This window comes from Crocodylus siamensis, chromosome 7, assembly GCF_052110815.1.
Source record: "Crocodylus siamensis isolate JL-2025a chromosome 7, ASM5211081v1, whole genome shotgun sequence".
NCBI classification, from domain to species: domain Eukaryota; kingdom Metazoa; phylum Chordata; order Crocodylia; family Crocodylidae; genus Crocodylus; species Crocodylus siamensis.
The window spans coordinates 66,547,736-66,564,722 of record NC_143401.1 but is presented as its reverse complement, the minus strand read 5'-3'; the positions used below and the strand labels follow the sequence as shown (position 1 = coordinate 66,564,722).

The window sequence follows — 16,987 nt, the reverse complement described above, 5'->3', positions numbered from 1 at the left end:
GCCCTGACAGGGAGCAGCATTTATCCCTTCCCATGTTTCGGATTAGGGCTTTCCTCAGTAGCCTGCAGGGGACCCTCGCCTCTGGCACCGGGCAGTGGGGACCGCTCAGACCCGCGGGCTTATGCTGCTTCAGCCCATTTCCATGACAGCTGCTCCCAACACTAGACACCCCCGGAGGCCCGACTCCTCGTCTGGGAAATGCAGCTCGCTTGGAAAGGTTGTGCAGCGATGACCCCACAAGGCAGCCGCCCCTCGAAAGCTGCCGCTGCGCCTCGGCAGAAAGCGGCAGGCGCGGCCCTGGCAGCGGGCGGGGCGGGGCGGGGCTGGCTGCGCGCGGCCTCCGCGTGGAGGCAGCGCCGCGCTAGATAAGCGGCCGGGGCGGCGCCGCAGCGGAGCGGGGCCGGGCCGGGCTCCAGCCGAGGGGCCGCAGAGCAGAAGCGCCTCGCGCCCGCGCTGGCTGGTGACCTGCGCCAGGTAAGTCCCGGGCCCCGCGGCCGTGGCCGGCGCGACACCCGGCTTCTCGTCGTCCCAGTCCCAGACGGCCCTGGCTTGGGGGCGCCGCTCCCTGCTCCTTCTTAACAGAATGAAGGACAGGCGGCTGCAAAAGCAGCAGAACAGCCGGGATTTGAATTGCTGGTTTGTGGGAAGAAAACTGGGCTGGGAGCTTCCGAGAGCGCGGTGGGGTGTGTTCCACCCCGCAGCCTGAGAATATGTCGCCTTCAGCTAAGAGTGCTGGCTTGCTTGTCTTGCCCTAAGAGCCCAGAGCCACGGGACTTGGAGTCTAGTTAAAAAATCCTCCCCGCTATTTCTTGCACTGTTCTGCATAGCAGTGAAAGTGCTGGAAGGAGAAACCTGTTTCTGAACATGACAAAGCAAATATTCTTGCTTCCTATGACTCAACAGAATTTTAGATTTTAATGAAGAATACACCACAGCTGTCAAGAGGATTGCACTGGAAGCCCAGCTCACAAACCTACACAGCCAGGATGTATTTCCTGAATAGTCATTAGGGGATGAGATGGTTTATAATTAGACTGTAGCATAAAACCCCTATAGTCTTACAGTAGGTCAGTGGTAGACCTTACACATGAATTTGAAGCTGATTGCAGAAGGAAAGCATTTTTAAGAGCTGCTATACTAGCTCACTGCATTGAGGTATTGGGGGGTGGCAAATAGGGAGAATCACATTCTTTTTGCACAAATTACATTAGCCAAAAGAAGGTACAGTCTGCCTCTAGTACTTAGAGCTGGGTGAAAAAGTGTTGTTAATCAAATGAGCTTGACCTCTTGTGCATTAGAATAATTCAAATGGGCTTGAAAATGTACTTATTTATGATGTGAACATAACATCTAACCTGAGTCATATAGTGTTATTTCCAGACAAACCAATTTGCCAAAATCAATGGAAGCTTGCTCAGTGCCTTTTTTGACTGGAGCTTTCTAAATCAGATGCACCCTTTCATTATGAATAGCAAGATCTGTACTAGCGTATGAAAATCCTCTTTCATGCGTGAATATCTGCCGGGGGGGAGGGGGGAAGTATATTTTGAATAATTGTGTAATTTAAAATCCTCTCTTGCAGAGAGGTTTGTCGGGAAAAATGAAAGAATCTGGCCAAATCCAAACAATCCAGAATCCTGAAGAATGGTCGAATGACTTCTTATGCTATTTCCTTAGCTCCAACTGAACGACAGTTTGTTTTTTGTATTGCATTGAATAATTAGGACACTGTATGAAGTCAAGCATGCAGAGCTCTCTTCCAATGTATACCTGATGTAGCAAACAACCTAACATGCTGTCTCCCCACTCAATTTCAGAATGATACAGATCTTGGACCCAAGACATTTGCCCACCTCTATGATGCCTGTTGATGTGGCCATGAGAATATGCTTAGCCCATTCTCCACCTCTGAAGAGTTTTCTCAGTCCCCTCGATGACTGTCAAAGAAACAACTTTGTTAACAGATTCAAGCCTCTAAGGCCATGTCTCAATTTGAAACGAGAATCTGAGTCCCAGGGTAACAACTGGAACCGTTCACCAAGCCGAGCCAAAAAACGAGTTGTGTTTGCGGACTCAAAAGGGCTTTCTCTGACCGCAATACACGTCTTCTCTGAATTCCAGGAGCATCCTGTATGGGATCTTCAGTTCAACTTGTTAGATCTTGAGGACATAACAGCCAGTTTAAAACTACACGAAGAGAAAAACTTGATTCTGGGTTTCTCTCAGCCTTCAGCCGACTATTTAGACTTCCGGAATCGGTTGCAAAAGAACTTTGTCTGCCTTGAGAATTGTACACTGCAAGAAAGGGCAGTATCGGGGACAGTGAAAGTGAAAAATGTCAGCTTTGAGAAAATGGTTCAGGTTCGGATTACCTTTGATACATGGAAAAGTTACACCAATGTTGACTGTGTCTACATGAACAATGTGTACGGAGACTCCGATAGTGATACCTTCTCATTTGCCATTGACCTGCCTACAGCCATTCCCACTCAAGAGAAGATTGAATTTTGCATTTCTTACCGAAGCGGAGAGCACATCTTCTGGGACAATAATGAGGGTCAGAACTATAAAATTCTCCATGCAGAATGGAAACCTGATGGTGTCCAAGTACCAGCATCTACCAAGAAGGACCGTGCCATTGACAACGTTCCAAGGAAAACACCAGAAAAAGAAGCTGAGCGGTTTGGACGTCCAAGGATGTCCAATGGTCTCCTTCCTGCATGGCAGAATTGGGGCAGGATTGAAAACTCAGCCCCATATTGGTGATAAGTTATAAGCCAATGAACATTCCTGCTTTCAACAACTGAAGAGTGTTAGTCTACCTGTGCTTCACACAGTACAAAACCTCTGAGTAGGTTTTGATTCTTCTTTCAAATCGAAATTCACTTCTACTTAGGCCTTAAGTGTTGTTTGTGTGTGTATGAAGTTTGTTTGTATCTATCTTTTCAGGCAAATGACCATCTTAACTTCTATGTTTTCTTTCTTTTTCTTTTTGTTTGTTTAAGAACTTCACAGCCCAAAATCTTACCCATGGATAAACAGAAGCCCATTTTTAAAAAGGAAAAGCAAGTGCTTCAGTTTGTTACCTACTGTACATATAGCATGCCTAGGTTAAACATACTAAACCTTTTCTGATATTTACTTGCCTTTAATCATTAGGTAAGAAAGACGCTAGTGAGGAAGTACGAAGTGCACGCATCTTAAGAAGTGTGGGGTATGTGAACAGAAAGACACAATATTTTCTGTTCATAATATAGTATGTAGTAGAGAAGAGGTATTGCTGCTGAGACTGGCCCTTGTCATGCCCCTCTCTACATCCTCATGGAAACAAAGTGCAAGGTTAGGATTCTGTAACAAACACAAGACAGGGAGTATGTTTTTGTGGGGGATGGATAATAGAGAAGTGAGAGAAGGGGAAGAGGTAAGATGCACTGTGTATTTTAGAAGTCACAGAACTCTTTGAAAGCTGGTCTTCCAGAAACCTGTGGAAAGTTTAAGGGGTGAAAATGAGCAGTAAAGTAAATGCAGTTATCTTAAATGGCAACCTTTTTGTTCAGACTACTTCTGTTATGCAAAATAAGTGATAGAGTAAAGATGGGGTGGGGTAGGAGGAAATGTTGAGTTTGCCAGTTTTGTCTTGTAAGTGATACCTGTTTTATACCATGGGCCCTTACTTGTACCCATGCCTTACCAAGTGGAAGTTAGCTTTCTCCATTTTAAAAGTAAACTGGGCCTTTAAAAATCCTTGTGGATGCCATAATTAGTGTCTGATATATTAGCAGGCCAAGTGGTTTATGAAGTGCCCTAATCTGTAAATGTATTAAATAATTAATCTGATGAGTAGTCTACTGAGCTAGTCCTACAACTGTGACTCTTAGTGTCCTGTTGCTTATTGCAGAGTGAATAACAATTTCCTTCAGAAACAGCTTCTCAAAGCACTAAGCTTAGGCAACTGAACTCCTTCATATTGAAGATGGTGAGTTAGCTGCATGTCTTAAAGGCCAAATAAAAAAAAAGCAGAGTTGCCACTAGTTTTCTTTGAAGAAAATATATGAATAGTTAAAATCTTGCACATAAGTAGTACAGTCTATTTTCTCATACCTCACTTTCTTTGAAGTTGAAATGTTTGATTAAGGATTTGAGCAAGCCAGTGTATTTTTGTAATTGTATGCTTATAGCAAAGCTACCCAAGCTATCAAATTGGAAAGATTTATTCTTCTGTGAGACAGAAGTGGGAGAAACTAAGAATGTATTGGATTGGACAAAGCAATCTAAAAATACTTACAACATAACACACACTAATCCATGCTTGCTTATTAAGTACGCAGAGATGATGATTGGTATGAAAATACAAGTACTGTTTATGTTCAACTGTCATTCAAATATGGAGCTTCAGAGCTGAAAACTACTTGCAATGCAATGTAAAGGTAAACATTAAGGTGAAACAAGCCTCTTCTGCTATATCATGTTTTCTACTGTCACTGTACTATGTAATGTAGTTTATTTTATGAATAAATCATATTTTGATATATTTGTTTCCTGATGGGTCAAAAACTTCTCCCAACTTACCCTCTTCTGGTAACTGTTTTGTCGTTGTCTGGGACTGAAGTGTACAGGAAGGTTTGGTCGAGTCACTCATGCTCTGCTAAGAAGCACAGCAAGAGCTGGCTGAAAAACTTCTTCTGTCCTGCAGAAAAATTTCAGCAGTGGACATGGTCTTGAACTAAGATGAAATTTAACAAATTTCATTGCATGAGAAGTCCTGAAGCGCTTCATAATAACTCAGACTACGGGGTTTTTTTGACCAATATTTAAATCACTCCTTCACAACTGAAACAACTGTTTGGCTCAACCTGACCATAGGCTAACCACTAAAGTGTTTACCCTGAGTCCCAAGAGAGTTTTGGAGTCCACACCAAGCTTTATATAACTGCTGTAGTCCTGCTGTTATCAGTACCCAACCTAACTTGTTGAAAGTGAGGGCAGGTGCATTATGTGAGCTGCAGTCGCACCTTTTTTGAGTGCCTTGTGGATATCCACCTGATGCTGCGCTGCAGCTCTTCACTTGGTGAGGTAACAGCAAGGCAATGTGAAGGAGGGAGTCCAGGAAGGTTGGGCAGTTGCACCATTAAGGAGAAAAGGGGAATAAGGTATCCCCCAACTATTCTCTTTGTAATGAGCCAGGCACAGACAAATTAATATAAAGCTTCCTTCCTCTACCTCCAAGAAGCTGATCAGTACTTTGACTTGCAACTACCTCAACCTAAACTCTTGTTTCTCACTAGAAGATAAAATTTAGCAAATCATAGGAACACCTATTCCTGTTTTGCAGAAGCCACACTGTCCAAAGCTCATCATGTAGAAAATTCTTGACTAGCCGTGAATAGCAAAGGTACCCCCTTGGGAAACTTTACAAGAGTGCTATTCTAAGGGTGCCCTCTCTGCTCTGGGGATCAAACAAGAACCCTCTGCATATCAGAAAGTAACCCTCTGTGTCCTATGCTTGAATAAGTTGTCTTAACCCATACTTGTCAACTGCTACGGGCATGTCTACATCACTTCTAAGACCTCAGACTCTAGTGTGTTTTAGACTAGCCACTTGCAATGAGCCTGGAACAGCTTCACTGTTGTGTTTCTGGGTTTGGAGTATGGGAATGAGAGTGGATGGATGGGGTATACTCAGGGCTATCTGAGCTAGGACTTGCCTTAGTCATGGTATAGACTTGCTTTATATGGCCAGGCCACTGTGTGCTTGTGAGCTAACTTAAAAATCCTACCTTTCTCCAAAGCAACGTAGTACCAACTTCCCTCCACATGGAAGAAGGTGAACTAGGATGAAATTTTTGCAGCTGAGTTGGGGCATATCCATACTGCCTCTGTTAGAGAGAGAGAGTGCTCCACCAATGCATTTCTGCTGTTTGGGAGATGGTCAGCACTGCTCTAACATGGTTAGGCAGGGTTTAATTTCCTAGCAGCATTCCCTAGCATAGCTGGGAGGAAGTATGGATGTGCCTTTGAGGGCTTTTCTCCAAAGGCCCAGGTTGTGCATCAGTTTGCGATTTGTCTCTAGCTAAATAAATGTAGCATTACTGGAATGTCTAGAATGGAAGTGCTATGCCACAGTGGTGGGAGTAGAGTGCCATTCTCCTACACCCAGGCCTAGCAAAAGGTTAGTTGGCAGGTCTTCATATGTGTGTGGGTGTATTTGCTTACTCTCTTCCACCAAGCTGTAATGTCACTTAAAATACCAAAGTAAGCTGTTTTCTTTAAACACGATAGTTCTATAGAAACAATGCTTTGCAGTGCACTGCCTTTATATCAGCTCCCCAGGACAATTATCTTGCAAGGTTTGGATTTTCCCTATGCAAGACAAGTTAACTGTGTCTTCCAGGGATCTTAAGTCAAGGCTTAAGCCCCAGTGTCCTCTGCCATAAAAGAAACCCTTCTCGGCAGTGCAGAGGCAGAAAAGGATCTTGGAGTCATCATTGATGCCGAGATGAACATGGGCTGGCAGTGGAGGGATACAGTCAGGAAGGCCAACCGTACCCTGTCATGCATCCACAGATGCATCTCAAGCAGGTCCAAGGAGGTGATACTCCCCCTCTATGTGGCACTGGTCAGGCTGCAGTTGGAGTACTGCGTCCAGTTCTGGGCACCGCACTTCAAGAGGGATGTGGACAACATGGAGAGGGTCCAGAGGGGGGCCACTCGCATGATCGGGGGCAGCAGAGCAGGCCCTATGAGGAGAGGCTACGGGACCTGAACCTGTTCAGCCTTCACAAGAGAAGGCTGAGGGGGGATCTAGTGGCCATTTACAAACTGGTCAGGGGGGACCAGCAGTCATTGGGAGAATCCCTGTTCCCCCGAGCACTACCAGGAGTGACTAGAAATAACGGTCACAAGCTGGCAGAGAGTAGATTCAGATTAGACATCAGGAAGTGCTACTTCACTGTCAGGGCGGCTACGATCTGGAACCAACTTCCAGGCTAAGTGGTGCTGGCTCCTACCATGGGGATCTTTAAGAGGAGGCTAGGTGTACACCTTGCTGGGGTTGTTTGATCCCAGTACTCTTTCCTGCCACGGCAGGGGGTCAGATTAGATGATCTACTCAGCTCCCTTCTGACCCTGGAAACTATGAAACTATGAAACCAAAATATGTCCTTTTTGTGCTCAGTCTCAAAACAATCCCCTTGCTGCAGAAAAGAAGTACCTCTCTGTTCTCCTTTCTTGCTCTATAGCAGAGTTCCACAGGCTGGACAATGAGACCCAGATGCACAAAAATATTTAAGCTGCTAAAGTAGGACTTAGTTCCCTAAATCCAACACTGCAGACCAACTGCCTAACCCAGGAGGCAGGTAATTATATTAAAGATCCCCAGGTGCCTAAAGTTTTTGGGGGTATGTTCTTAAGTGCCTCAGTCTTGACATGGCTGAGCTGCTTCTCTCTGCCTAATCTGCTGCTGGCGTCCATAAAGAGGCATTTCACCATCTTCATAGATTTCATAGACATTAGGGCTGGAAGGGACCTCGGGAGATCATTGAGTCCAGCCCCCTGCCCAAAGGGCAGGAAGTCAGCTGGGGTCATAGGATCCCAGCAAGATAAGCATCCAATTTACTCTTGAAGGTGTTCAATGTAGGCACTTGAACCACCTCCGCTGGCAGACTGTTCCAGACCTTGGGGGCTCGGACAGTAAAGAAATTCTTCCTTATGTCCAGCCTGAAACGGTCTTGCAGGAGTTTGTGACCGTTCGACCTCGTCATCCCTTGGGGCGCTCTGGTGAACAGATGTTCCCCCAGATCCTGGTGGTCACCCTTGATAAACTTGTAGGTGGCCATCAGATCACCCCTGAGCCTGCGCTTTTCCAGGCTAAAGAGTCCCATGGCTCTCAGCCTGTCATCGTAAGTTCTGTTTTCCTGACCTCTGATCATGCACGTGGCTTTTCTGTGGACTCTCTCAAGCTTCTCCACATCCTTTTTGAATTGTGGAGCCCAAAACTGGACGCAGTACTCCAGCTGCAGCCTCACCAAGGTCGAGTACAAAGGGAGAATGACGTCCTGGGACTTGCTCGAGAAGCATCTATGGATGCACGCCAGCATTTTGGTCGCTTTACTAGCCGCAGCATCGCATTGGAGGCTCATGTTCATCTTGTGGTCAATGATGACCCCCAAGTCTTTTTCTTCTGTAGTGCTAACCAACGTAGCACTGCCGAGCCTATAAGGGTGCTGCAGGTTTTTCCTCCCAAGGTGGAGAACCTTGCATTTTTCAGTGTTAAACATCATGAGGTTCTCATCTGCCGATTTGCTGAGCTTGTCCAGGTCAACCTGGATCACCCGCCTATCTTCTGGCGTGGATGCTTTGCCCCAAAGTTTGGTGTCATCGGCAAACTTGGCCAGTCCACTCCTGACTCCAATGTCCACGTCGTTAATGAAGATGTTGAACAGTATGGGTCCCAGGACAGAGCCTTGAGGGACCCCACTGGTCACAGGGCACCATGATGAGTGACTGCCATCAATCACAACCCTCTGGGTCCGACCACGAAGCCAATTTCCCAGCCAGCGGATTGTGGTGGAGCCAAAGCCACAACCGGCCAGTTTGGCCAAGAGGTGATCATGGGATACCAGATCAAAAGCTTTTTTGAAGTCAAGATATATGACATCAATCTCTTCTCCCTTGTCCAGGTGATAGGTCACCTGGTCATAGAAGGAAATGAGATTGGTCAAACAAGACCTAACCGCAACAAACCCATGCTGGCTGTCCCTTAGAATGTTAGCCTGGGCCAGTCCCTCAAGGATGGCCTCCTTAATAACTTTTCTAAGATCTTCCCCAGGATAGAAGTCAGGCTAATGGGCCTGTAGTTAGCCGGATCCACTCTCCTCCCTTTCTTGAAGATCGGCACCACATTGGCCTTCTTCCAGTCTTCTGGCACTACACCAGAGTGCCAGGAGTTTTCAAAGATCCGTGCCAGGGGCTGGGCTATGACACTCGCCAGCTCCTTGAGTACCCTGGGGTGCAGGTTGTCAGGGCCAGCTGACTTGAAGGTATCCAGCTTCTCAAGGTGTTCCTTCACGAGGTCAGCATTGATGGAGGGTAGGGGATCCCCCTCACCCAGATTTCCCTGTCCCATAGCAGGCATGGGCATCCCGTGTGACTAATGAAAGACTGATGCAAAGTACCTATTTAATAGGTTGGCTTTTTCCTGGGCGTCAGTTGTCAGTTGCCCCATCTGGTTTAGCAGGGGTCCAACATTGCCCTTGCTTTTCCTCCGGCTCCCCACATATCTGAAAAAGGACTTTTTGTTGTCCTTGATGCCTGAAGCTAGTTGGAGTTCAGTTGCAGCCTTGGCTTTCCTGGTTTGCTCCCTGCAGGACCGGACCAGCGCGGAGTAATCCTCCTTGGAGGTGAATCCCATCCTCCATTCTTTGTAGGCTTTCCTTTTTAGCCACAGTAGGTCCGCTAGGTCTCTGGAGAGCCAGGGGGGCTGCTGTGCCTTCTTGCTGCCTTTCCTCCGTGTTGGAATAGATTTAGCTTGTGCACTGAGGATCGCTTCCTTGAGAAGCAACCACTCTTCTTGAACTCCCAACTCCCTGGGGTCATGGTCCCTGAGGGCCTGACTGACTAGCCTCTTGAGCTTGTCAAAGTCGGCTTTTCTGAAGTCAAGGACTTCTGTGTTGCTGACTGACTTGCCAGCTTTACGGTGGATGGTGAAGGTGATCAGCTCGTGGTCGCTGTCACCCAACTTCCCATCAATCACTAGGTCGCTGATTAGGTTGTCCCCTGTAGCCAGTACCAGGTCAAGCAGCGCTTTGCCTCTCGTTGGCCCATAGACTTCTTGAGTCAGGTAGAGGTCATCTTAGTAGAGGATCCAGGCTTGCTCTGAGCTTACCCAATCTGGCTTTGCACCAAAAGCAGTGGTGGCCACTGTTGTCCTTCAAAGGGCAGTGGAAAGAAGGGTTGCCCTCTCCTCTATGTATTTCAGTGGTTGAAGCAGTTGTTCAGCCATAGTCTACACTGAACAGTTTCCCTAGAACAGGGATGGAGCTTTGCCCAGCCTGTGGCAAGCCCCTTCATCTCGCCTGGCCCAGGCACCATCCAGCCATGATGCATACTGCTACCCCCTGGGTGCACAATGGAGCTGGGGCAGCTCTGCAGCTGGACCACCTTTCTAGGCAGCCTCAGCAGCAGCAGTTCCTTCTGGCTGCCACCACCCTTGGCCTCAGCCCTGCAGTACTGGTAGGGACCTGTACGCAGCTCTGACCTCCCCTCTCACTTTTTCCCCCCTCCCATACCTGCTGCAGACTCACCTGCTCACGCTGAACAGCTGCAACAGCACTGGTGGCGCAGAAGTGTGCTCGGCACGGGGAAAAGCAGCCCCCCCCCCCCCACTCACCGCTGCCTGGTGCTCCCTGCTACAGCCATATGGAGCCTGTGCTGGGTTACCCTATGACTCCATTGTACTCCCCCGGAGGTGTGATGACAGTGGTGGAGTAGCAGAGTAGCCCAGTGTGGGCTCCAGAAGGCTGCTGCAGGAAGTGCTAGACAGTAGCGGAGGGGAGGGGACTGCTTTTCCCCTGCAGCAAGCCCACTTCTACTGGTGTTCAGCATGAGCAATCAAGTCTGCAGCAGGGTTAGGTGGGGCAGGGTGGGGGTGTGTGCATATCTCTGCCAGTACCATGGGGCTGGGGCCAGTGGCTGCTGTCACCTGGATGGCCTAGAAAGGCAGTCCAGTGTGGAGCCACCCCAGCCCTGCTGATGTGCCGTGGGTGGGCAGTGTGGAGCAGGCATGGGGGCTAGGTCAGGATGATTTGTTTCTGCCGGGGTAAGTCTGGAGCAGGTGTGGGGCAAGGCTGGGGCTGCATGCTGCTGGTGGTGGTGGGGAGGCACTGCAGGGCACGTGTGGTCTGGGCTAGTGCTGTGCGAAACAGCATCATTTCTTTTTGACTTACATTTTGCTGTTTCAACAGAACAGTGTTTCATTTTGAGTTTCTTTTAGTTTCAAAGCACTGTTCCATTTCGTCTTGTTGCAACTGTTTTGCTGTTTCGACACTGTTCCGACATTTCACCCATAGACTATAATGGGGAAGCACAAAACTGCCCATAACTTTGTTATTTCTTGCCTGATTTGGATGAAACTCACAGAGATTGTATTCCCTTCTGAAGTCATGAAGCCTGCCCAGCTTCAAGGAAATAGGTGCAGGAGTTTCTGGGAAACTGTACCTCAAGCTGCTGACAAGTAAAACTCATGACATATGACTCTGTGTGTGTGTGTGTGTGTGTGTGTGTGTGTGTGTGTGTTAAGGTGAAGCTGTTTTTCTGTCCCTCCCCCAGTACACTGGGATTGGAAGGGACCTCAGGGAAGGATCACAGTCAGTGGCCAGCTACATAGTCAATATCAGAGCAGTCCTTCTCCCCTCTTCCCCCTCCCCCTCCTTAGCTTCTGTTTCCCTGCAAGCAAGCCCAGCTCTTGAAATGTTTCATTTTGTTTCAAGGCTGTTTTGAAGCCTTTCATTTCATTTTGATTTTGCTGTTTTGAGCTTGAAACAAGTCAAAACAGCATTGAAACGAAACACCCAGTGAAATTTTGCATAGCCCTACTCTGGGCTCTTGTGAGGTGGAGGTGGGTGGTGACCGGGTTGTGGGGCTCCCATGCACACCCCACGATATCCACAAATCCTCCCCCACAAACCACACAATCACACACCCCACAAACACTACATCCACCCAAACCCTTTACCACGCACCCCCCCACACACACCTGTGAGTCTCTGGGGGGAGCCCTGGTCATTGCTACACACCCCACTACATGCATGCACCCACCCACCCACCCAACCCCTCCCCCCAAACACCCCCAGCCACCCTCCCCCTCTGCACACCCCACAAACCCCATACCCGCACACACCCACACATCCCCACAAACACACCACCCACAAACCCCCCATATCCACCCACTTTCCCACATCCACACATACTCCACACCCACTCCATACCCCACATATACCCACAGCCCCCACAAACCCCATATCCCCTATACCCCTCCACAATATACAAGAGTAAGACTTCATTTTGAACTACTATGCAATCACCACTATATGCATGACAAACGCACATACATCAGGACAAAAATATCTTTAAAAAATAAAATTAAAATATGTTATTGTTGATGTTTGATTTTTAATATATATATATTTTTTCCTGGTTGCAAGGTGGCAAACCCCCTTCCCAAAAGGAATACTTTTGGGGCAGGGGAAGGGACTTCTGGTGGCAAAGGTCAGGAGTTAGTGGGCAAAACTCAAATGCTGCCAGCAAAACTCTCATCATGTCTACTCCCCAAGCTCCTTGGTGGTGGCAGGACCCTCCATATTACTTCCCAGTAAATTAAGGCTTCTGCTGTTGCTCTCAAACCCATTGTGATGTTCTGCATTCATTGCCTCCTAAATCTGGTGCAGCATTGATGTATCTGCAGGGCATTTCACCTGGCTAATTAGCACTTGTGAGTGACAGTGCCAATTAGATCACTTCAGGCTAAACAGCCTGTTTATGGCACTGTGCAAACATGTCTATGCTGCTCCCAGTTATGTGTGGAGTAGCATAGTGTATCTGAGACTACTGTTATCTCGTACAGTAAATTTGATGTATAGATGTGGCTTAAGATCACAATGTGGCTCAGTTTGGGATCCTATTTCTAACCAACATGCTAAATAAGGAGATAGTTACTGCTTATTCTGTCTCTCATAGGAGGGACACAAACTTGGATTTTGTTCTACATCTACTTTGATTTATTTCACAGGAAACTAAACCTACAGAAGAGAGCCTACAGTGCAACTACTTCATTAAACTATTCCTCAGGACATCCTTCTCAGATGTTATTTTAACTTCAACAGCTGAGATGACAGAGCAAAGGAGTAAAACACAATGAACACAGCCCACTGAAAAACAAGCAGTAACTTTGTATGGCTAGAGATTCCTAATAGTTAGCTACAGTGGTGGTATGGCTCAAAACTGTCTGAAAGGCTGGCTTTAAAGGGGCCTAGCTTAGGAAGGCAGCCTAATATCATCAAGCACTCTTGAAAATTTGGCCACAGTCTTACAATGAATAATTAAGGTTGAAGCTGCTACCTATTAGGCAAGGTGGTGTCAAACATTGTGCACCAGAAAAACACTACTTTTCTAAGAGAAAATTCCATCCAAAATGCAGATTCAACAAAATCTAAATGTTTCCTAAGAACATACTGATTGCATCAGAATTTTCACAGGAAATGATCATAGAATCATAGAGAAGTAGGGCTGGAAGCGACCTCCGTATGTCATCTAGTCCAACCCCCTGTCTGAGGCAGGATCATCCCTATCCAAACCAACCTATATAAATCCATAATCTAACCTCTTAGTAAAACTACAGTTTACCCTGACATAGCACAAGCCATAACACCCTAACGTGCCACAGGTAAAGCAGGGAGATCATGGCAGCAAGCTGTTTGGTTTTGCTCTTATACTATACATGATTATAATAATATTAGCATTATTCTAACTTTTATTGGAATGAACATGAGTCATCAATGTGACAAAGCAATCAGTAAAACTAACCGCACTTTATCATGCATTAGCAGGTGCATGACGAACAGGTCCAGGGAGGTGATACTTCCCTTCTATGCAGCATTGGCCAAGCCACAGCTAAGTAGTGTCCAGTTTTGGGTGCTGCACTTCAAGAGGGATGTGGACAACCTCGAGAGGGTTCAGAGGAAGGCCACTCATATGGTTAGGGGCTTGCAGGCAAAGCTCTACAAGGAGAGACTGAGGGACCTGGATCTCTTCAGCCTCTGCAAGAGAAGGCTGAGAGCAGATCTTGTGGCTGCCTGCAAATTCATTGTGGGGGGCTGCAAGGAATAGGAGATCCTCTATTTACCAGGGCACCCCTTGGAGTAACTAGGAACAACGGTCACAAATTGACAGAGAGCAGATTTAAGGTTAGACATCAGGAAGAACTTATTTACAGTAAGGGATGCCAGAATCTGAAATGGGCTTTCAGGGCAGGTGGTGCTCTCCCCTACCTTTGGGGTCTTTAAGAAGAGGCTAGATATGCACCTGGCTGGGGTTGTCTGACCCCAGCGCTCTTTCCTGCCCAGGGCAGGGACTTGGACTTGATAATCTACTGAGGTCCCTTCTGACCTCAGACATCTGTAAATCCATGAATCTATTATGAAGATAAAACAAGAACTTTCCGACCTTATCCAGCACAAAGTATTTGAATAAGGTTGAAATTAAATATTTCAGAATTTTTTTTTTCATAAAAGATTCTGAGATTTTGATTTTTTATTCCCAGTGTGGAATAAAACCAAATTTTAATATCCTGGAATGTTCTTTGGGAAACAAAAATCCTTTTTTTCAGCCAATTTCTAGGCATAACATCCTTAAATTCTGTCTGCAGCTTTAGGAATCAAAATGTAGTACAATATACTAATTGTCTTTTGCTGTATTTCTGGTTTAGCCTGTTTTATTTCGATGCAACAGTCTCCTAAAATTAGTGCAAGAAGTGCCAATAACATACAGACCCCCATACTGACCTCAGGGAATGTTTCTTAGCATACCTGTCTCTTGTTTATAGAGAAACTACTGGAGCTCAAGCTGGATGAATAAATAAGTTAAAGTGGAGCTACCTCATTGACTCCATTTTCCCAGGGACATCATTTAATTTATAAAGCATTTGCCTTTCAAAGTCCTCTCCTACCATCAGTCTGCTAGCTCCTGTTTCTGCACATCTCTTCATTTTCTCTCACTATTTCTGGGCAGAGGTGTAACTGGTCAGCACTATGCCCTGGGCAGAGGCAATGAATGCTGCAGAAGCTGGAGGTTCACTACCGCTAGGGGAAATGGCAGTAAAAAAGGTGACAACTTGCTGCTGAGTGCTAAAAAACACTTTTTTTGGTGGCAAAAAAGAAGGTGACTAGCAGCAAACCATGCATGGTGCCACTGTGAGAATGATGGCCTCTAGCCTGTACGGCAACTACAGGGGACTCCAGAACTTGGCCTATAATTCTGTAAGTAATATGCTGGTCTCCTAGTGGGACAAAAGCAATGTAAGTATGGAAAACTGTTAATTTTAACATGCTCTTCAGAAATTAACATCTCTTCTGTACATGACAGCATTCACAGAAAGATGAAAAATCAAGAATAAATATTAAGGCACTCACCTACACAGGCCACCCTTCATGCTAATTATGCAAAAACTGATTGCATGTGTGCCTGTGATCCCTTACGCAGGCACACACTATCTCATTTTCTGACAACAATAAACCTTTAAAAAAGTAGCAGGACTGATATCGACATTTATTTTGGCATGGATTACCTCACGCTGTTCTGTCCTGATCTCGTTAAGCCCATTTTCCAAACAAGAAAAGATCAGGTACAAATCTGCTTCAACAAGGAGAGAACCCTGTCAATTCTATGATTTTCCAATAACTGGAGCAGAGTTAGAAAATTAGTAGTTTTTTACCTATACCCGAAGGAGGAAGCTTGACAAAGGATTGGTAGGTCTATTATACCACCACAGGGGAACATAGGGCTGAAAGGGGCCTCAAGACCCAAGACTAGTCCAAAGGAATCTCCAAGCTCACTGCTTTGAGCTTTGTCACAAATACAAGGAAGCAAAAAGACAAAAAAAAAAAGATTAGTAGTACAGCCGTGTGAAACAACACCATTTTGTTCTGACTTCTGTTTTTCCATTTTGATGGGACAGTGTTTCATTTCAAGTTTTGTTTTGTTTCGAAGCACTATTCTGTTTCATTTCGTTGAGCTGGTTTAGTTCTTTCGATGTTTCGCTCATAGACTATAATGTGGAAGTACAAAACTGCCTATAATGTTGTCATTTTTTGGCAGATTTGAATGAAAGCAGCAGGGATGGTAGTACCTTTTGAGGGCATGAAGCCTGCTGAGTTTCAAGGAGATAGGCACAGGGGTTTCTGGGAAACTGCACCTCAAACTGCTGACAAGTAAAACTCGTGACGTGTGACTGCGTAAGAGAAGGCATGCCCTCACAGGTGCTGGGGCCTCTGTGAGACATGGTAGTGTGCCCCAATGAGGTCTCCTGATCCCCTACAGCCCCAGGCCAGTCCACCGTGTGCGCTGTTCCTGGGTGGAAGGAAAGAAGCCAGAGGCTGGCATGCACTGCAGGCAAGACAGGCAGTCAGTGAAAATGGAAATGGAGGTGTCAGGGGGTGAGGGACAGGCTGGGGTGGGGAAGGGAAGGAGGAAGTAGCAGGGCAGGTAGAAGTGGAGCAGTACCTGGGGAGTCAGATGTCTGGCAGGTTGTAGTGTGTCAGAATTCCACTGTCTATATTGACTCCATGAGTTTCTATACCTAGGAGGTTGATGAAGTGCAGTTCATAGGCTCATCTGTGAAAAGTGATTTGTAAATTCAAAAAAGCACCAGAAGCCAACTACAGCCCAAAACACACCAAATGGATCCAGGCCATGCCATGACAAGACATGCAAAACCTGCCAACAATATCTCCAGTATGGAGATATCTTCACAATACAATACATATCTCCAGCATGGCACAAAGTGCTCTGATGGAAAATATGTGGAGATACCAACCAACAACTGCACACCAGAATGAATGCACACCAAAAATCTATCAAAGTCAACAACATAACACCACCTGTCTCCAATCTCTCAGGCCTGATCATCAAAAGGAATTTACAAACCACTTTTCACTGATGGGTCTATGAACTGCCTCTTGTTTCGTTTTGAGGCTGTTTCAAAGTCCTTCATTTCATTTCATTTAGATTTAGCTCAAAATGAGTGAAAACAGAGACAAAATGAAGCAGCCGGTGAAATTTCACACAGCCCAATTATTAGGGAAGGTAAATCATTGATTTGTAGTACAAAGGATGTTAGGAAAATTCCTCCCACACATCTGCTCATTTTTAGTGGTAATTGGGAAGTGCTTTCAGAGGTTCAGGGCTTCTTGTATGTTCCCTTCAAGCATCTGGTTCA

At 46.2% G+C, this 16,987-nt stretch overlaps 1 protein-coding gene and 1 long non-coding RNA gene across 2 annotated transcripts in view; one reads left to right on the top strand and one right to left on the bottom strand.

Annotated features, from left to right (window-relative positions):
• LOC149859917 (uncharacterized) overlaps positions 1–16,987 on the bottom strand; it is a 46,997-nt gene that overhangs the window by 23,284 nt on the left and 6,726 nt on the right. The gene's annotated exons all lie outside the window — the stretch shown is intronic.
• On the top strand, positions 322–4,529 carry PPP1R3C (protein phosphatase 1 regulatory subunit 3C). Its single transcript, XM_090058326.1, has 2 exons — positions 322–474; positions 1,818–4,529. The coding sequence occupies exon 2, from the start codon at positions 1,819–1,821 to the stop codon at positions 2,764–2,766; it is 948 nt and encodes a 315-aa protein (XP_089914452.1). The 5' UTR covers positions 322–474; position 1,818; the 3' UTR covers positions 2,767–4,529.

Excerpts from the sequence above, each read along its gene's own strand:
- PPP1R3C (XM_090058326.1), top strand. The coding sequence starts at position 1,819 with ATGATACAGATCTTGGACCCAAGACATTTGCCCACCTCTATGATGCCT.